Below are 22,322 nucleotides of genomic sequence, written 5' to 3' on the forward strand. Positions count from 1 at the left end.
TTCTCTAACCACAACAGAATCAAACTAGAAATCAGTATCAGAAAGATAGTAGAGAAATCCTCAAACAGTTGGAAATGAAATGACACACCTCAAATAATTCATGAGTCAAAGAGGAAATTTCAGTGAAAACATATTAATCAAAAATAATTTTAAAAAATTCATTAGCCTGAATGAAAATGTAACATGTTAAAATATTCAGGATACAGCTAAAGCAGTGCTGAGAGAAAATGTATGGCATTAAATGCATTCATTAGAAAAGAGGAGAAAAACATCAAATTAGTACTCTAAGCTCCCACCTTAAGAACCTAGAAAAAAAGGATCAAAATAAACACAAATAAGGAGAGGGAAGGAAATAAGAAAGATAAGAGTAGAAACAATGAAATTGAAAACAGAATCAGTGAAGCAAAGAGCTATTCTTTGAAAGGATTAATAAAATTGACAAACCTCTAGCAAGACTGCCAAAAAAGAGGGAAGACACAGATTACCTATATCAGGAATGAAACAGAGTATCACTACAGATCTTGCAGACATCAAAAGGATAATAAAGAAATCTGGTGAACAACTCTACCCAAACAAATTTGTCAAACATAGATGAAATGGATCAAAAGGCAGATACTACTGTAACTCACCCCATATGAAATAAATCATGTGAATAGCCATATAGCTATTAAGAAAACTGAATTCATATTGAAAAACTGACCAAAGAATGGTGTCACTGGAGAATTCTATGAAGTGTTTAAAGAGGAATGAAAACCAGTTCTATACAGTGTCTTTCAGGAAATAGAAGAGGAGAGGGATGTTACCAGGTGGGGAAACTGGACAAAGGGTACACAGAAACTCTTTATTTTTTACAATTGCATATGAACCTACCATCATCGAAAAATAAAGTTTAATTAAAAAGGGGGGGGCGCCTAGGTGGTGCAGTCAGTTAAGCAACCAACTCTTGGTTTCAGCTGAGGTCATGATCTCAGGGTCATGAGATCGAGCCCACGTCAGCCTCCTCGCTCAGCTGGAGTCTGCTTGAGATTTTTCTCTCCCTCTCCCTCTGCCCCTCCTGCTTGTGCACTCTCTCTCTCTCTCTCAAATCTTAAAGATAAACAGAAAAAAGTTATTTTCTGCAGAAGAACAAAGGTAAGAATGACAACAGATTTCCTTTTGGAAATACAAGCCCAAAGACAGTAGAGAAATATCTTTAAAATATTAAAAGCAACAATGACAACAAGTTAGGCTGTTTGATTCCAGAGCCTGTACTCTCAGCCATTTCTCTATGCTGCATCCTAAAGGTAATAAAAACAGAGATGGATAGAGCAATTACATATACCACTTTCTCCTTTTGTGTGCCTGGGGAGTTAGAATGGTACGCCCATCCTTTGAAAAGATAAACAACAACTATTCCTAGTCCTGGATTTGTTTGTTTCTGTTGTTTCCTTTACTTCATCAATCTTTTAAAAGTAAAATTGGTTAATAAATCATGTTTGCTGTCAAGTAAGCTTATGTTCAAGAAGAGAATAAATATAGAGGTAACTGTAATACAGGCAAATTTGGCTAAATGTCATAAAGTAGAAATTCAGACAAAGCCTTTGGGAAATTTAGAGCAAGGATTGAGAGTACAACAAATTACAGGTATCAAGGAAGATTGCTTGTGAATCTGAGAGTGGAGGAAGAGGGAAGAGCTGAGGATGTCCGAGATCTGTGTCCTGATGACTGGGCCGAGAGCAGTGTCATCGTGGTGGTTAAATAGAAGTTCTTGGATAGCACAGGTTTTGTGATTATTTGCTTGTCAGCTAGGTTCTGCAATGTATCCTTACTACCTAGAACAGTGCTGGGTACATAGTACGTACTCAGTATTTGTTACATGAATGAGTAAACAGAGAAATTAGAAGGCAGCGATCACCAGATTTTGTAAGAATGATTTGATGGTGAGCTCTAGTTGGAGAGTTATAAATGTGGAATCTAATCCTCACTACGCCATTAGCCAGGTCTGACCATAGTTTCAGCTACCACTCCAGCTGTCACACAGATGGCTCTCAAAACTACTGGAGAGAGCAATAATATAGGAAACATGCTGATGAAGAACATTAGCTGTCTGACCCCATATGTAAAATGAAGAGGACAAGAGAAATGATTGTTAGTAAGTGCAATTTTATGTCTAGTGCACTTAGCTCAGCATTTGGTCCATTGTACTCAATACAGGGCACCATTGTCTGAACTTGAGTTACACATGGGCTCCTGACCTAGATGAGCCACCACACCTCTGATATAGCACATTAAAACTGTGTTTGAGTTACCTCATGCAAAAAGCTAAATGGTATTTTAAAGATATCCAGCCTAAGACCTTCATTTTAATTTGTGCCAAAGTGAAAAAGTAACTTGCACAAAGTCACACAGCTAGCTGAAGGAAACAAAATATGGAGGGGAAAAAGGTATTCAGGGACCAAATATGGGGCTAATGTTTACATGTAAAGAGTGGGAGGAAAAATAGGAGAGAGACACTAATTAGTTGGGCTTGACACTGACTTTTACAGCTGCCTCCTATAATGAATTTTATTTTCTGGAAAAAAATGATATTTGCCTGCTAGATAGCTCTACCTTTCCCATTGACATCTTTATTTCAACATGTCTAAAACCAAACTGGAATCACTACATGTTAAAACTGAAAAAGAGTTTTGAGGGTTTCCATTCTAAACTCTCATTTTACAGAAGAGGAAAACAGATTCTGTACTGGGGTGGAGATCTCACCCTTCTTAGATTCATTTATAGTAACATGAGCCATCATTCATCTCTTGGGTCACTTTTGCCTAGGTTGCAGAGCATTACTTAAAGTCCTTTTGGCTTAGAGTGATCCTTCTAAGCTCATCCTGGCTAGTTTTTAAGAGCAGTGGGTTTTTGTTGTTTTGTTGCTGTTTTTTGTTTTTTCATTTTTCTCTTTTTATTTTTTTTCTTCAAACAGCTGAATCCTTTAAGTTGAATCATATGAAGAAACCCCATATGTAAAAAGAGACTAACAAGAGGAGGTGCCCTGGTTAGCTAAGATATGGTGGTGGTTGGGGAGATCAGGAAAGGGAAAGGAAGAATTTTACTCTGATAACTTGGCGCTAGGGGTGAGGGTCCTTCGGAGTGCCCCTGAGGTTAGGAAGCAGTCTGAAACTCACTGATTTGGAGGCATGTGGGATCCGGGAGTGGTGGTTGGCACGAATGAGAAGGTTGGTGGTGTTTCTCCTCATCAAGTTCCCCCGTGACTTCCACGTACCCTGGAGTAATGATTTTTAGTTCTTTTTGAATCTAAGAAGTAAGAATGAGGCCATCAGTGCAACTGGGGTCTTAATAAACTCCCAGCCATCATTTAAAAACTCTCATCAGTCACATTTGTAGTTATTTACACAGACAAGCAGCTTTTTTGTGAATTAAGTGGCTTGGAATAGATAATTTTAATAGTATAGACATAGCCCAAGAATTATTGTCACATGAGGAAAAGCTTAGCAGCAATCAGCATATTGATCTTGCATAAACCGCTATAATATTCTGATGAATTGTAAAATACTTGACACATTTTTAATTGTTTTTCTAGTATTATTTATAATTTTGGATTTTAGTCAGCAACTGATGAAGCCCTGTTTTAGACACCATGGGGAGATAGAAGGAAAATAGGCCAGGTCCTTGCCCTCACATTTGAGTCATGCTGAGTGCAGAATGAAGAACGTGACATTTTAGGTTTTTTTCCTTTGTACTTGATTTCACCACCTGAGCTTTCTTTTTTATATTGTGTAATTTTTAATTTTAATTTACTGACTTGTACAAAAGCATATTCACGACTGAAAATTCAATAATTTAAGGTTCTGTGCTTTCTTTCAAATTATTACTAGGTTGCAAGCCTGGAGAAAGATAAAGAAGAACTACTTAATCAACTGATTAAGGTTGATCCCCCAGGAGAAAGCAAACGAACGGAGCTACTTGCTCGAGAGAATGTCCATTTGTGTCAGAAATTAAAAGGTTTAGAGGCTGAAGTAGCAGAATTAAGGGCTGAAAAAGAGAATTCTGGTGCTCAGGTAGAAAATGCCCAAAGAATTCAGGTGCGGCAGTTGGCTGAGATGCAGGCTACAGTCAGATCCCTGGAGGTAAGATTTTAATTGCTTCCCAGTAGAGTATGGCATGCTTTTTTAAAAGTGCAATTGACAAGCCTTTGATTTTTAGACCATAAATGTATGCTCACCAATCTAATGCTGACGTATTTGAGAGTCCCAAGAGTATATATATTCTTTTTGTAAAGAAGAAAGCTATTGATTCATAAGCAGTAGCTATGCTGCCATATTTACAAAGGGATTATTTATTCTTTGGGAGAATGAATTAACCCTTGAAGTGCCAGAAAGTAGAATATGCCAAATTTTCAAAATTTGAGCTCTGAGGATTAAAGTCCTCTCAAACCAGAAAAAACAGTTTCTTCCTAGATAGTTATTTCCTTTCATGGGATTCAGGATATTAAAATCATAAATCTTGTTTAAATAAAAATACCATACTTTTATATCTTATGATAGTTTCTTGCTGGAGTAATACAATTCAACTTGGTGCTAATGTATATAAGCCTTTAGTGAAATATTTCCCTGAGTTCATTAGAGAAAGATAAGAGCTGGGAGAGGTAGGCTGGTACTCCTAGAGGTATTCTCTGAAAATTCTTGTTTTCCATTGTTGGAGAGGAAAACCTTTTTCTTTATCCTCCTAGGTTCACAGGTTGGAAGTTGTGAATTAAACTGACAAAAGACAGATTAACAAGAGAAAAAATATTTATTTGTGTTTGTGTACAGGAGTTCACAGAAAAATGTGGCTACAAGTGGTAGTTAGAATTTGGGGCTTACATACCACCTTAATAGAGAAAGGAGAGGGGGAGAAAGGGCACTTACAGGAACACAAATGACTTTTAGGAAAGATAAATGGGCCTTTAGGAAAATAGATGGGAGATATGACAGTTTTGTGACAATGTGTAGGTGATTTCTTATCCTGGTACTGATTTCTTCCTTAATAGGAGTCAGTCTTCCCTGGCTATGAAACCCCAGGGGAGGGGATTTATAATTCTTTTTGGAGGCTCTGCTTTTTGGCAGCTAAGAGAAGTTCAGGGAAAAACCTTTTCCTGTGTCTATTGAATCAAATGCCTTCAGCTCAAAATAATTTTTATGCCACTGTGGCATATTCTGCATCCCTTAACCATCTTGTTTAGGTGTGCTTATTTTTCCTAGTTCTTAGTGTCTAACACGTAACAGATATACCAGTTTAATTGTTTTGATTTATTTTGAGCAATCCAGAGAGAGAAAGAAAGAGTGTGTGTGTGTGTGTGTGTGTGTTAGAATAGTTGTGAAATGATTAGAGTTGTAGGGAAATTAGTGGGCACCTAGCAAAATAATGATTTTTTTTTTTTTAGCCAACAGACTGGGTATAGGGAGCACATTGATATGTTTTGAAGCATAGAAGTCACCTTTTTATTTTTGGATGAAGCCTCTGACAGTATTTACTGGTTTCCTGAAGTAAAGTTGTATCATTGGACCTTAGACATGAGGCAGTTCAGAATGGTACTGTTATGTTGCTACCCTCCCATCCTTAATGTATTAATAGTGACAGAATAAGTGGGATGAATGCAGTTGAATATAGCATATGATCCCAATGCAAAGCTTTTCATTGAGGTCATTTAGAGTGATGATTTTCAGGACAGGTTGAATGATTACAAAAGGTGGGAGGTTCCTTTGTGACATTTTCAAAATAGCTTGTAGTTAATTTTATCATTTGTCAGATGAAATGAAAAGAAGCATTCCTTTCTTTGATTTTTTTGGCTGTCATTGTGCCCAAAGAGTATCATTTTGTATGTGAGGAAAATAGCTTTTTTCTGAATTATTTGTTGAATATATTCTTAATCATATTTAAGATATATAGGAAATGAGATCTTATAAAACTGTACTTATTCTGAAATGTCAAACATTTTAATTTTAACTATTTTGAGTAGAAATTTATTTTTAAAAAGCATTTAGTTTTCACTTTCTAATGAAAGAGTACTATGAGTGTTACCAACCAGAAATTTTCTCGACAATTTAAAGACTTAAGAAATCTTTGATATGTTGGGTTCAAGAGCTATTGAGCTCTTTGTTCATACTTCCAGAGTCTCCAGATTAGTTGAGGATTTTGAATTTTTAAATCTCTTGTTTTTATTTTTTAATCTGCCTTGATTTTCACATTTTTAGTTCTCACTTATTATTACAAATGAACCCTTTCTTCTACTTTCTATTATACTTTTGTATTTCTCTTATGCATTGAAACCCCCAAAAATGTTTGCTTCAAATTGTGTCAACAATAAGAGTAAATAGGTATCAAGTGAGTGCATTAGGTACTCTTTCATGAGAGACGTGTATATGTTTTGTTTTGTTGGTGGCTGTTGATATGTCGTTTGTCCAGAGACTGTTGTTGCATATTTCTTGGAGCAAATATCTTTCGTCTGAATTCTACCAGTTACTTTGAGAAAACTCTTGTTGCTTTGGTACATGTTAATATTGTTGAGGTTTTGAATAATTTGGGGTAGTATGATTATACATATATTTAAAGTAGTGCTTATTTTATTTTTATATAATTATAAAAATTATGAATAAAAAATTTTTTTTAATACAAGGCTGAAAAGCAGTCAGCTAAACTACAGGCTGAACGCTTGGAAAAAGAGCTACAATCAAGCAGTGAACAAAATACTGTTCTAATCAGTAAATTGCATAAAGCTGAGCGGGAAATAAATACGTTGACCAGTAAAGTAAGTCATTTTAATGTTTCTACTTCATTCTTTAGAATGCTTGATATTGCATAATGACAAATTTTGTATTCAAATTGTTTACTTCTCTATATTGAAATCTTTTTTTATCCTATCATTCTGCCTTCCAAATATATATAGAAACTGAAGAGTTTTTACTGCCTTTACTGTGACTACTCTTGTCCAAGCCATGATTTCTCTAGGTTCAATTTTTACAGTAGCCTCCTAACTCTCTACCTATTCAGAGCTCTGCATGATCTGGCCTCTGCAGTCTTTCCAGAGCCATCACAGTCCATTTTCCCTCCTGTTCACTTTGCTTCAGCCTTACTGGCCTTCTTCTCACTCTTACTTAAATCTGTCCTAGGGCCTTTGCACTTGCCTGCTGACATGGTCTTCCCTCAGATCCATATAGCTTGCTTTCTTGCCTCTTTTTTTAGAGAGGCCTTCCTTGTTTACACATATAAAATACCATCTTCCCTCTTCCTGCCTCACTGTCTGTCTTCTTTACCTGCTTTATTTTTCTTCATAGCTCTTAACAGCATTTGATATATTTATATTTGTTTATTTTTTGTCTCTTCTCTTCTCTCCCACCCCCTTTCCTTCAACCAAATAGAAGCTTTAAGAACAGGGACATTGCTTTTATTACTCCTTGTACCTCCATCTCCTGCAACAGTGCTGACACACAACAGGCACTCTATAAATACTTGTTAAATGAGTATTTTAATAACAGCAGCATGGTGTGCATTTATGTTATTTTTATGTTATTTTTTGAAAGATTATTTATTTTAGAGAGAGAGAGTGTGTGTGAGAAAGAGGAGGGGGAGGGCAGAGGGAGAGAGAGAATCTCCAGCAGACTCCCCGCTGAGCATGGAGCCCGACACAGGGCTTGATCCCAGGATCCCCAAGATCACGATCTGAGCTGAAATCCAGAGCCATCAACTTAATCGACTAAGCTACCCAAGTGCTCCTACGTTATATTTAAAAGAATATATATAATGGTGTACACATCTTTTATATACCAAGTTTTCTCAGGAACTTACAGTTTTTCCCCTTCACATGCTCTATATATAAGGAATCTGGTAACCAGAAATAGAGCAATGATAAAAGTATTCTGTAGAAAACTGTAGTGAATAACAATAACTTCTCTGGAGTCAAGACAGACTAGATTCAAATTCCATTTATTTTCCTTAGTAGCTGTGAGACCTTGAGCAATTTACTTTCTCTCTGAAAATTTTAGTGTTTTTCTTTATAAGCAGACTAATATCTACCTTATAGATTATGGCAAAATTAAATGCAATATTATGCATAAAGCACTTTGCATAAGGTCTAGTAGATAATTACCCAAATATTAGCTATTACTAATGGTAGTACTTGGGGGCATCTTCAAGATCTTGGAAATAAGTTTGGTTTCTGAATCAGTGGAATCAATTATTTTCCATCAGAGCAGAATTATGTAAAATTACCTTGAAAAACAAAATGGCTCCCAGACCAGAAGGAACTTACTGTAGCATAGTAGAAATGAACTTATCTAAAGGAGTAATGTAGTCATCATAAATTCCTTGGCCAAGGAATTACTTGAGAGGACTTAGGCAGTGTTCATGACAGAGAGAAGATAGAGTTTTAGTCAGTAGAATGTAAGTATTCTGTCCCATTGGAGAGATAATTCTTACTGTGGGAAGGAATACACCAATCTGTTGTTGTTGTTTTTTTTTAAAGATTTTATTTATTTATTTGAGAGAGAGAATGAGACAGAGAGAGCATGAGAGGGGGGTGGATCAGAGGGAGAAGCAGACTCCCTGCTGAGCAGGGAGTCCGATGCGGGACTCGATCCCGGGACTCCAGGAGCATGACCTGAGCCGAAGGCAGTCGCTTAACCAACTGAGCTACCCAGGCGCCCCAACACCAATCTGTTTTAAATGGTGAGCATGAAACTATCATTTCATTTCATTCCATTTTTCTGATTGTATGATCACCAAACAACTTTCTGTTATTTGACTTCCCATATAATTTTGTCTACAGGGAGAGAATGCACACTGGTCCTTCAGACTTAGAGTGTTCTATTCTCCATTATAGTTTTTTTCTCACAGTTCTGATTTTATAGACCAATCTTTGTAAACTTTATTAATGTGAGTGCAGCCTTAAGAGTGGTGATTTCTGTGTCAGAAAGGCCATAAGCCATAATACTATATGTATTAGATGCCACCCTTGGGAGATAGTCTACCCAGTTTTTTCCATGGCAAACACATACTCTTTTATGTTTGCAGATTCTGTCTCTAGTGACATTAAAAATTTTTGTTTGAATTTTTATACTTTACAGTTTACAAAGTGGTTTTGTAGCCAGTGTATCATTTAATTCATTAGACATGGCTGACACTAGAAAGAATAAGTGAAAATTAGGCAAGAAGGGGGTGCCTGGGTGGCTCAGTCATTAAGCGTCTGCCTTCAGCTCAGGTCATGATCCCAGGGTCCTGGGATCGAGCCCCGCATCGGGCTCCCTGCTCGGTAGGAAGCCTGCTTCTCTCTCTCCCAGTCCCCCTGCTGTGTTCCCTCTCTCGCTGTCTCTCTCTGTCAAATAAATAAATAAAATCTTTAAAAAAAGAAAAAAAAAAAGAAAATTAGGCAAGAAGATTTTTAATTGTTGAAATACTTTTATTCAAATGTCTTCTAGTCTAGCTTATAGGTTGAGACTAAGATGTATTTAGAAATTAAAAACTCATCTTGGAGGAGGTAATGAAGTACAATAGAAAAGTCCATGGACTTGGAATCAGATAAATCTGTCTTTTGATCCTGACTCATTTATCTCACTCATTACCTGTGTGACTTCTGATTTGCTTAACTTTTAAGTGGGAACAATGCCTATCTCTTACAGGATTTTTCTAAGATTAAAGATGGTATTGGGGCGCCTGGGTGGCTCAGTCGTTAAGCGTCTGCCTTCGGCTCAGGTCATGATCCCAGGGTCCTGGGATCGAGCCCCACATCGGGCTCTCTGCTCGGCCGGGAGCCTGCTTCTCCCTCTCCCACTCACCCTGCTTGTGTTCCCTCTCTAGCTGTCTCTTTCTCTCTCTGTCAAATAAATAAAATAAAAATCTTTAAAAAAAAAAAAAAAAGATGGTATTGAATGCAGTAAATAGTAGCCTATGATGAAAATAAAGGCAACAGTTTTACACTGGTGTTATCCTTAAATGAGAAAATGATATACATAAAGACACTGGCCTTTGAGCCCATTGACTAGTTCCATTCCTCACTATATCAATAACTGTGTGTAGAACTTTAAGCAAGTTTCCTCATAGATGAAATGAAACATTGTTCTAGCTCGTCCCTAGCAACTCATCCAGCCTACTAGGATTGTATAAGTCCTATTGGAAAATAAATTAATAATTTAATTGCTTCCTGATTATCCTAAGTAGATTATTTATACATTCAAATGTATACATATTGAGAGAGATAAACTGAGTTCCTACAGTGATAGAGTATACAAAGAAATAGAGTATACCAAGAAGTAAATTCAGGAAGTTCTCTTATGCCTTTCTTCCAATTCTGGTATTGCTAAGAGTTACCTAATTTTAAGGGCACACTTGGTTTTTTGCATATAAATGGCATATTAAAAACCACCTTCAGCTTTAGACAAACCAAGTTTTCATTTGGAATCATGCATGTAAAAAGGTTTCATTGGAAGGATAAATTTTAAAATGATATTTCAAACATGATTGTCACAGTTTTCTTTGCAACTTGAAATTTTCATCAATATTTTGCAGCTCTAGCAAATGGTTGTTTGCAATGCAAAGGAGCACCTGGGATGTATTGTCTAAGTTATTCAAATTTGTAAATGTCATGTTTTTGAACAGAATTATGTCAGTGTGATTCGCAGTGTCTTGGATTAAAAAGTATTACCAAAGATTGCCTGAAAATGGTGACCTTAAAGATACTTAACATTCAGGTTGCCAGGGTGGCTCAGTTGTTAAGTGTCTGCCTTCCGCTCAGGTCATGATCCCAGGGTCCTGGGATCGAGCCCCGCGTCGGGTTCCCTGCTCAGTGGGAAGCCTGCTTCTCCCTTTCCCACTCCCCTGCTTGCGTTCCCTCTCTTGCTGTGTCTCTCTCTGTCAAATAAATAAATAAAATCTTTAAAAAAAAAAAAGATGCTTAACATTCAATGAGATAAATTCTAGGTACCTCAGGAAGTGTTTGATCTTTAAAACTCCAATAAAATATGCAGTTTAAGGAAATCGTCCCACTCAGATATCCTTATTAGCTACATTAATGAGGTCATACCATCTCAGACCTTTGAAAAAGATCAGAGTTTAAGTACTGTCTCTTCAGAATTTGTGTCAAGAGCTTCTTGAGTAATACATTTTACCTTTCTTGCTTACATATATTGTTTTCTTGCATGTCTGTGTATATGTGTATGTGTAATTTAACAGATTCTGAACCCTTGTGAAATGCCTAATATTGCTATTTTTTTTGTTTCTTAAACTTAGTAGCACTAGGTAGTACTTTCTGGATACTTGCTTCTGTTATGTCAAAAGCATAAAGCAAATTGGCAACATGAAGGCCAAAATGGAAAATGTATTGTGGAAAAAAAAAAAGAGAAACAGGGTACCTTGGCCCATGGAACATTTTAACATTACACATTTTGTTTAGGAAATGATCTCTAGTTCTCCTAGGAATTTGAGGCCTGATCACAAAAAAGGTGAAGAACCAGGGATCTAGAGTCAGAAAGAAAAGTTTATTGGGACTAGTTGGGATTTGGTTCAGATTACTTATAGAAAGTGCTACTGTTTGTCATAGTTTAGTAATAAAATTCCTGTAAGTTTTTCATTTTTAATAAATCCTTTTAATGTATTTTTAGGAAGTTAACAATTACTATAAGTGCATTCATTATTTTAGGATTATAGAAATTTGGCACTATAGGAAAACTGAAACTCCTATAGGTTCATAGATGAGTAAATTCAAATGCAGCGAGGACAAACACTTTGAGCATATACCACTAGTTTAATAATAAAAGTAGGCCTGAAGTCAGACTTTACTTGTTTGACTTCCTGTCTACTGTTCTTTCAGTTTCAATAATTATATTTCAGTTGAAAAATATTTTCTCAGGTTGAAATGAATTAAGAAATAGGTTTTTTATATATTTCGTAGTTCTTGTTGAATCAAGTTTTTGCAAAATAAGATGGCTCTAATTTTCCACCTCATATTTAGAGAAGCTGCGGTGTGGTTTGTTAATTGTTATGTCATTCTTAACCTTTTACAGCTAGTATATAATAGCAGGTTATAATTTCATTTGTTATAGAAATTGGATTTTCATTGTAGTTGTATTTCTTCAAAATTTTAAAACATTTATAGTGTAAATTCTGTCTGTCCATGAAATTATAATGTAGTAGAGTCCAATCCACAGAAAGGTTAAGTTGTTAAAATAAATACAGTTTCTTAGCTGCTTTCATGTAGTTAAACATTGTTCTGTGAGACTTGCTTTCAGAAGTGTTTAAAACTGCAAAGCTGGGGTCAGCACAAGGTATTCATTTTATGTAGTGTCATTTATTTTTTTATTTTTGGGGGGGTCCTTTTTTAAATTTAAATTCAATTAATTAACATATAGTGTATTAGTTTCAGAGGTAGAGTTCAGTGATTCATCAGTTGCATAGAACACCCAGTGCTCATTCCATCACTTGCCCTCCTTCATGCCCATCACCCAGTTACCCCATACCCCCCACCTACCTCCCCTCCAGCAACCCTCAGTTTTTCTTTTTTTTTTTTTTTTTAAGATTTTATTTATTTGCGAGAGAGAGAATGAGAAACAGAGAGCATGAGAGGGAGGAGGGTCAGAGGGAGAAGCAGACTCCCTGCTGAGCAGGGAGCCCGATGTGGGACTCTATCCCGGGATTCCAGGATCATGACCTGAGCCGAAGGCAGTCACTTAACCAACTGAGCCACCCAGGCACCCCCCTCAGTTTCTTTCCTATAGTTAAGAGTCTCTTATGGTTTTTCTCCCTCTCTGATTTCATCTTGTTTTATTCTTCCCAGGTTTGTTTGGTTTTTTTACTAACCAGAATCATGCTGTATGTATTGTTCTTTGATGTGCTTGTTGGTGATGTTCTCAGCCTTGCACACTCCTTTTATCCATTCTATATTCCACAGAAATAATGTCACTGTTTGGGTTGCTTCATTCTGCTGTTATAATTATGCCTACTTTTGTACACAAACTTGAGCACAGGGGCTGGAATTTGAGGGGAAGAGTGCCAGTTTGAGCCCTTGGCAGTCTGAGGTGAAGGCGTGTTGACTTGGCATTGAGCAGGTGACAGGCTGTGCATGCTGACTCGGGCAGGAGGGCGGCTGGACTGTGGATTTGGGACCCACAGGCCGATGGCATCATGTGTGACAGGGACATGGCTGGTTTTGCTTTTAACTTTTATTTTTCTGGGACACTCCATCTCTCCTTCTATTCTAAATGAAAGCCTTGCTGGATAGAGTATTCTTGGCTGTAGATTTTTTTCCTTTTAGCAGTTGGAATTATCATGCCGCTGTCTTCTGGCTTGCAGAGTTTCTGCTGAAAAACCCATGATAGCCGTATGGGGTTTCCCTTGTATGTCACTGCTTTCCTTTCTCTTGCTGCTTTTAAAATTCTCTCTTTATCACTACTTTTGGCCATCTTATTTACTTTGTGTCTTGGTGCAGACCTCTTTGGATTGGTTTTGTTGGGGGCTCTCTGTGCCTCCTGGATTCTGGATTTCTTTCATTCCCCAGATTCAGGAAATTTTGAACTTTCAATTATTTCTTCAGACAGATCTTCTGCCCTCTTTTCTTGCTCTTCTCCTTCTGGGAGCCCTGTCATGCAACTGTTATGCTTGACAGTGTCGCTGAGTTCCCTGGGTCTATTCTCATTTTGCGTATTTTTTTCCCCTCTCATCTGCTCAGCTTGATTACTCTTTCTTGCAGGTGGCTGATCCGTTCTTCTTCCTCTTGTTTGCTACTTATTCCAGGTGGTCTATTTTTATTTCCATTTACTGAGTCCAGTAGCTCTACTTGGTGCTTTTTTACGTCTCCTATCTCTTGGTGGAGGGTCTCATGAAGGTTCTGCACTCTTTTCTCAAGTCCAGTGAGTATCTTTATGAGCATTACTTTAAATTCTCTATCAGACATATTACTTATCTCCATTTCGCTTAGATCTCCTGCTCTGATTTTGTTCCACTCTTTCATTTGGGACATATTCCTCTGTCTCCTCATTCTGTCTGTTGCTGTGTCTGTTTTTCTGTGTTAGGAAAGTCAGCTGTGTCTCCCGCACTTGAAAGTAGTGGCTTTGTGAAGAAGAGGTCCTGCAGCACAGTGTCTCCTTTTCATCAGAAAATGGTGCTTCACGGGGTGTCTCCTATACGTGTGTTGCTACAAGGTGTCCTACCATTGTGGCTGGGATGTGTTTGCCTTCAGTCCGGCCTGCGATGGCTCTCTGCCTGTTGTGAGTAGAGTCTGGTGCCTGTGGTGTTAGTGAGCCGGTCTGGGGCTGCCTTGGGCTCGAGTTGAGTCAGACCAGGTGTTGGCCGGAGATGAAGTAGCACCAAACTACAGGCACTTTCCCTGTGTTGTCCCCTGAGAAGTTTTTGTTGGTGGGTGGGGCCTGCAATCAGACCATCTGCCTGCCCCCAGCGCACTGCTGGGGTCACAGTCAGACTGGCGTGTGGTTATCTTCCCCGCTCCCTGGAGCAGGACTCACTTTGGAGTGGTGCCGGCCCTTGTTTGGGCCACGCGCACACTGCCAGGCTTGTGGCACCGCTTTGATGGGATCTTGCCAAGAGCGATCGGAGGGGGTGGATCTGCTTTGCTATGGCCTTTTGTCTACGTCGGGCTGCGGGGAGTCTGTTCTGCCAGTTTTCCGGTTGTTTTCTGGGTTATTTATGCCGATGTGGGTGCTCTCCAGGTGGCCACGTGGCAAGAGGTGAGCCCAGGGTCGTCCTACTCCGCCATCTTCCCAGCAGCCTCTGTAGTGTCATTTAAAAATCTCTAAGTTTATTTGGAAGCAAAGCATGCATCTTAAATGTGGTTAGCAGTACAAAGGCAGCAGAGTACTTGCTTTTCTGTTGTTCTTTAAGTGAGGATTTTGACCAAACCCTTCCTTACATGTTTTTAAGACCTTTCATAGATGGAGTCTCTTTTGGTAAGACACTTCTGTTTCTCATCCTTCCCCTCTTTGGCTCTAGGAGCTCTTTCTCATTTGTTTCTAACTCCCATCTTCAGTTTTTATAGATTTCTGTTGCACTCAAGGATATTATCCTCTTCCCTCCTGTTCCCATCATCTTACATTTTACATATTTGGCTTGTATATATTTGTGGTTTTCTACTCTAATTTCATCGTTTTATGCATCAGTATGTCAGAGTACAGGTTTATCTAATTTTTATATCTGTATTGGTTAAATCCTCATTAGAGGATTAACTGTAGGACTAACTTTAGAAGCACCTTACCAAAAGGAAAGGAAATGGAAAATATTAGAGGGTAGTGCAGATAACTGGAGAGATTAAGCTTTTTTGTTTGCTTCTGTAACCCCAGCTCCTACAACTGTGCTAGGGCACATAATAGGTACTCAGTAAATATTTATCCAATGAATGAATACTACTCATGAACTAGAATCATTCAACTTGTCTCAGAGAAAACTAAAAATTAGTCTGTGATTGGTTAATTATATGGAAAATATTGACAATTGTCTCCATTCACTCAGGGCTTTAAAAGAATCAGGTTTGGGCAGTAAAAGTTTAAATTAGATTCATATGTTTTATGCTCATTCTTCCCACTGCCACCACACACACACACACACACACAATTCAATTGATTCTTCCTTCTTGCCCACTTGGTCAATCCTTTGCCTCTTAATTGGTGTCTTTACCTTCAGTTTCTTAATCTTAATTTGCAATTAGAGTTAATTTTCTGAAACAAAGTTGATTGTGTCCCCTTCAGTAGCTAACAGGATACGCAGCCCTTTTGTACGGCATATAAAGTTTCTTCTCTGCCAGTCTACAGATTTCCTGCCTTCCTCTGTTCTAACACATTGCTCATTGTTTCTTGCAGGCATACTGTGTGATGTTATGCCTTTATAACATTTTATGTGCTGTTCCTTATATCTAGAATGCCTTCTTGTCACCAGCACTTTTTTTTAAAGGGAGGTTTCAGGTTTTTTTCTCTGAAGATGTGTCCGTCGTTGACTATTGGATTTTAGGTACTTGCAGTTAAGCCTTTTAAGGCAAGATTAAGCCAGATGATCCCAGCCAGATATTTGTAAAGAAATAACTCAATTCTGTTAGGAAAAGGCTGTTTTCTTGGTACCAAATACTGTTCAAGGCCCTGAAGCACCTTCCCATTGGAAGGTACTTACACTGTGTACTCTGCTACCAAAACGTTTTCTCATTTCTACTGATGTTTTTGGGTAAGCAGTTAATGGCAAGAAAATGACCTATAGTAATTTCAATTTCTAATTATCAACAGGTAAAAGAACTTAAACATTCAAACAAACTAGAAATAACAGACATCAAACTGGAGGCAGCAAGAGCTAAGAGTGAGCTAGAAAGAGAAAGGAATAAGATTCAGAGTGAACTGGATGGTAATATATGATTTCCCGTGCTTTTTACTATTATTTTTACATACAAACAAATTATTAAAATAAATCAAACTGAATTTTTATTTCCAGATTTTCAGCCTAATTGAATTTTAATTTGAGAGCACATATGGATTATTTTTATTTGTGTTGAATGTTCATTTTGTGATGTGTCTTTTTAAAAAAAATCTTATGTTTATGTCAGTTATTTGATTAATACATAAATTAAGTGAAACTTTACAAATGGGATTTCATACTTTCTGGGTTTATAGTTGTGAATCTATTTAGATCATGTGATTATTAGTCCCAGACCATTTTAAGACTTAAGAAAGTAAGGAAGATAGGTGGATCCCCAGCCCAGTTTTTGTTTTTATGTAAACAGTAGGCTAGTTATTGGGCCTATTTTTAAGCTCCAGTGTAGTCTTAGAATGTCCTTCTCATCAAGATTCCTCAGAATTATATTATTTCTGATTTTTCTTAAGAGGTGTTTAAGCTACCTTTGGCCTATAACTGTCCTCAAGTTGGTCTTTAGTTGACCTGGCCTATGTAGTTTCAGACAGAGCTTATGATGAATTACTGTTTTCATCATTAATCTCTACTTGATGTTGATTCATGAATTTCTGTAGACTTAGGGAGTAACTTTTCAAGGGACTTAAAGAGTTTATGATCTAGTTATGCGTTCTTTTTAAATTTTGTGTTAGATATGAATTTGTTTTAGTTATTTCATCTGCAAAATACTTGCTATATCAATATAAGGAAAATTTGTGAATTCATTGGATAAACTTGAAAGTTTCCAATTTATATTTCTTTTTTTTTTTTTTTAAGATTTTATTTATTTATTTGACATAGAGCGAGAGCATGAGCTGAGAGAGGGAGAGGGAGAAGCAGGCTCCCCACTGAGCAAGGAGCCTGATGCAGGGCTTGCTTGATCCCAGGACCCTGGGATCATGACCTGACCTGAAGGCTCCCGACTTAACTGACTGAGCTACTCAAGCGCCCCTCCAATTTATATTTCCATTGGAAATATATAACACATCTGCTAGAATGATAGGTTTTGATGGGTTCTATGATTTTATTCACTCTACTTCCAGCCAGCTTTATGATGATGCTGTCTGTGGGGCTAAGGTTATAAAACCCTTTTAGAAGTGAAGTAAGTATTTATATCTCTTTGGATATCACCTGGGTTGATGTCCCCAGCTCTCAAGAGTCAAGTGAGTAAATGTATGTAGTCTTTTATTAAAGCATTTGTATATGTATGCTAAATAAAATAATGACAGAATAGTTAATTCTGAGTTTTAGTAGGTTTCATTCTTGAAAGGTTTATTAGTAATGTATATAGATCTTTGAGAATACATATCCAGACTTTCTACGCTTTTTTAGTCGTCTTACGAGTTTATGGATGCTTGCTGTTAGATTTTTTCAGCTTAATAACACTGAATACAGCATATCTTTTTCCTTAAAAAAAATATTAGGATTACAGTCAGACAATGAAATTCTCAAGTCGGCTGTTGAACACCACAAAGCTCTCCTAGTAGAAAAGGATCGTGAATTAATACGTAAAGTACAAGCTGCCAAGGAAGAAGGTTATCAAAAACTTGTGGTATTACAAGATGAAAAGTAAGTACTTAATTACCTTATTTTGTATTCAATCTCCTTGCAAATGAAAATATTTTGCTGTCATATCATCCTCATTGTAGTTCTTGTAACATAATTATCATCTGTTGTTTTAGGATAGAACTTGAGAACAGATTAGCGGATTTAGAGAAAATGAAAGTGGAACATGATGTCTGGAGGCAATCTGAAAAGGATCAGTGTGAAGAGAAATTGCGGGCTTCACAGATGGCAGAAGAGTTGGCCAGAAGGGAACTTCAGAGTATTAGGTTATATATGCATGTATATATTTTAAACTTCATTTTGAAATAATTTCAGAGGTAACAAAACATTGTAAAATTCCCACATGGTCTTCACCGAGATCTTTATAAAGATTGACATCTTACATGACCATATTACAATAGTCAAAGCTAAGATACTAACATTAATATAATCAGGAAATAAATATTAGTGTTATCAAACCTATAGACTTTATTCAAATTTTACCAGTTGTCCTACTGATACCGTTTTTCTGGTCCAAGATCCAGTCCAGAATCATACATTGCCTTTCCTTGAAGAGTGCTGACCAGTTATTTTTGTAGCTTGTCCCTCAATTTGAGTTTGTCTTAAATTCTTTATGATTAAATTCAGGTTGTATATTTTTAGCAAAAATAATACCAGAGTCAAAGTCATGTGTCCTCAGTGCATTATATTAGGAGGTATATTATTTGTCCCCTTACTGGTGATGTTCACTTTGATCATTTGGTTAAGGTGGTGTTGGCCAGATTTTTCCGGTATAAAATGACTTTTTTTCTCTTTGTGATATATAATTATCTTATGGGGAAATACTTTGAGACTATGTAAATTTTCTCATCATACTTTCTCATCATACATTCTTCCACTACTCTTAGCACCCAGTGGCCAAATCTGAGACAATTTGAGCAAAGAAATAAGTTGTAATAAAAGGTTATAATCCATAGGATAAAATAAAAATCTGTGTGTCCAGATGGTATAATGTATAATATTTAGAGAGAAGGAAAGCTCTTTTCAGGAGAATTCCAACTAATAAACGTAGAAAGAATGATGGAAATAGGAAAAGATCATTTGGCAAACACTATAGTAGAAATGATAGGCATGATGTCAAAAATTTTCAAAGGTTTTCAGCATCTCTGGAGACAATCATAATTTTTCCTCTCTTATACTGTTAATATTGTGTGTTAATGGATTTCTTAATCTTGAACCAACTTAACTTCTGGAATAATTATCTGTTTATTTTATAGAAAACAATCTATTAAAGCTCTCTGTCTCTATTGGGATCAATTTTTATAATCTGTGTTTTCATATGAAATTATTTCATCTTGGTTTTCAAATTTGTCTGCATAGAGATCTGCAGAATAGTTTTTATTTTTCAATTTGTTCTGTTTCAATGCTTACTTTCCCTGGAGCCATTTCTTATTTGTATATGTGCTTTCTTCCTCTCTTTGTTAATCTAGTCAGCTAGTGCTTTGTTGATTTTATTCTTTTTATTGTGATAAAATATACATTACAGAATTCACTATTTTAATCATTTTAAGCGTACGTTTCAGTATTTTTTAAATTAGGGATTTGATTTATGGAGTCAATTGTTTTTCTATTTCCTACCTCATTAATTTCTACTCTCTTCTTTCTGTGTTTTTCTGCCATTAAAAAGTTTTTATAGTTTTATTAGTGTTTAGCATACATAAAATAAAATTCATCCATTTAAATAATGTGCAGCTCGATGCTTTTTGGTAATTGTATAAAGTTTTGTAATCATCACCACAGTAAAAGCATAGAACAGTTCTATTACCCTAGAAGTTTCCCCATGTCTATTTGCAATTGACCTCTCCTCTGATCCCCAGCCTTAGGCACCCCCAGATTTATCCATGTTGTTGCATATATCAGTAGTTCATTCCTTTCTATTGCTGATTAATATTCCATTGAATGGATGTAACATTTGTTTATTCATTTTCCTTTTGATGGACAGATATTTGGGTTATTAGTTTGGGGCTATTATGATTAATGTTGCTATGAACATTCATGTACAAGTCTTTGGGCATACATTTTTATTTCTCTTGGTTAAATGTCTAGGAATGACATTTCTTTGTTTTTAAAGATTTTATTTATTTATTTGAGAGAGAGAATGAGAGACAGCACAAGAGGGAAGAGGGTCAGAGGGAGAAGCAGACCCCCTGCTGAGCAGGGAGCCCGATGCGGGACTCGATCCCGGGACTCCAGGATCATGACCTGAGCCGAAGGCAGTCGCTTAACCAACTGAGCCACCCAGGCGCCCTAGGAATGACATTTCTGAGTGATGACATATAGCAATACTGTTTTATAACATACATAGCAAAACTGTTTTACAAAGTAGTTATGCTGTTTTGCATTCCTGTAGCAACGTATGAGAGTTCCCCATGACAATTCCATATGATTCACACATCTTAACTGATATTTGTTATTGTCCGTCTTTTTAACTTAACTCTAGAAGATGTGGAGTAATATATCATTGTGGTCTTAATTTGATTTTCCCCAATGGCTAATGTTGGTTAGCATCTTGTAATGTGATTTTTTGAAGTATTCATCCAAATATTTTGCCCATATTTAAAATTGGGAAATTATTTTCATATTGAGTTGTAACAGCTCTTTATTTTGCAACAAGCCCCTTGTCTGTGGATTGCTTTGTTTAATTGTGTCTATTGAAAGCAAAATTTATTTTGATGTCTGTTTTATCATTTTTTTTCTAGTTTGTTTTGTGTGTGGGGGGTTTTTTTTTTAATTTTTAAAAAACTTATTTAAGTGATCTTTATGCCCCACATGGGATTTGAACTCACGACCCTGAGGTCAAGTTGCATGCTCTATGGACTGAGCCCTCCAGCCACCCCTTTTGTGTGTTCTCTTTAAAAGAAAGCTTTGCCTAATCTTGTGTTACAAAGATTTCTATTTTGTTTTCTTCTAAAAGATTAATATTTTGTTTCTTACACTTAGGTTTTATGATCCAATTCATGTTAATTTCTGTGTAGTGTGAGGTGATGGTAGACATTCATTTTTTATTTCCATATAGGTATCCTGTTGTTCCAGCATCATTTGTTGAACACTCTCTTTTCCTCTATTGAATTATTTCGGTTCCTTTGTTGAAAATCAGTTGACCATTTAAGTGTTTCTGTTTCTGGACTCCGTCCTATTGCAGTGACCTGTTTGTCCGTCTTCACATGACTATCACACTGTCTTGACCACTGTGGCCTCATAGTAAGTTTGATGCAGGTAGTGCAAGTCCTCTCCACCTTGTTCTTTCTTATAAAGATTGTTTTGGCTTTTCTAGGTCCTTTACCTTTCCACATAAATTTTAAAATCAGACTGTCACCTTTTTCAAAAAGGCTTGTTAGCGTTTTGATTGGAATTGCAATGAATCTGTATTGTAGCTCAGTTTGAGAAGAGTTGTCATCTCAACAATATTGTGCCTATCCAATCCATGAATATGGCATGTCTCTTCATTTAATTAGGTCATATTTAATTTCTGTCATCAGAGTTTTATAGTTTTCATTGAATATGTCATGCATATCTTATGTTACATTTTATTCCTCAGCATTTTTATGTGATTATAAATGGGAGTGTTTTTTTAAAAATTACACTTTCTGTTTATTGCTGGCATGTGGAAATATAGTTAGTGGACTTTTATGTAATGACCTTGAATCCTGTGACCTAACTAAAGTCATGTATTTTCTACTAACTGCTTTGTAGATTTTGAGTTTTCTAAGATCATGTTGTATACCTTATGCTTAATTTCAGTTTACTTTGTTCATTTTTTTTGGTATATTTTGAGTTGGGAGTTTAACTCAACAAGTGTTCGTTGTTTCATTTTTATTGGTAAAGTTTCTAGTATGAGATTTTTCTTATCCCTGTTTTAAGTATATTAAGTATATTCTGTAGTGTTTTAATTATCATTATCTTTTAGGATTCTCTAATTTCAATTTATATTTTCCTTTTCACCCAAGAATTAATAGATGTATTAATAGAAGGTGTAGTTGTTTAGTAAGAGATGGAATTAATAGTTTGCTGGGACTGTCATAATAAAGTACCACAGTCAGGAGGGTTTAAACAATAGAAATTTATTTTCTGATAGTTCTGGACACTAGAAGTTTGAGATCTCAGGGTGGTGTCAGATTTGGTTTCTCCTGAGGTCTCTTTTGTCGTAGGCTCGTAGATGGTTACTTTCTTGCTCTGTTCCCATATGGTCTTTCCTCTGTGTGCCTGTGTCTCTAATAACTTTCCCTCTTCTTGTGAGGATACCAGTCATACGGATTAGGACTCACCCAGATAGCTTTATTTAACCTTAGGTACCTCTTTAAAGGTCCTGTCTCCAAATGCAATCC

The 22,322-nt window shown here is 36.5% G+C and overlaps 1 protein-coding gene across 5 annotated transcripts in view; it reads left to right on the forward strand.

Moving 5' to 3' along the window:
- CEP83 (centrosomal protein 83) overlaps window positions 1–22,322 on the forward strand; it is a 150,503-nt gene that overhangs the window by 77,431 nt on the left and 50,750 nt on the right. For all 5 annotated transcript variants that reach the window (XM_034987837.1, XM_034987838.1, XM_034987839.1 and 2 more), the window contains 5 exons: window positions 3,864–4,115; window positions 6,644–6,775; window positions 16,236–16,350; window positions 17,817–17,961; window positions 18,075–18,224. In XM_034987837.1, coding sequence (XP_034843728.1) covers window positions 3,864–4,115; window positions 6,644–6,775; window positions 16,236–16,350; window positions 17,817–17,961; window positions 18,075–18,224 — 794 coding nt within the window. The remainder of the gene's footprint in view (window positions 1–3,863; window positions 4,116–6,643; window positions 6,776–16,235; window positions 16,351–17,816; window positions 17,962–18,074; window positions 18,225–22,322) is intronic.

This window comes from Mirounga leonina, unplaced genomic scaffold (genome assembly GCF_011800145.1).
Source record: "Mirounga leonina isolate KUSES-001 unplaced genomic scaffold, KU_Mleo_1.0 Mir_418, whole genome shotgun sequence".
Classification (NCBI taxonomy): Eukaryota; Metazoa; Chordata; class Mammalia; order Carnivora; family Phocidae; genus Mirounga; species Mirounga leonina.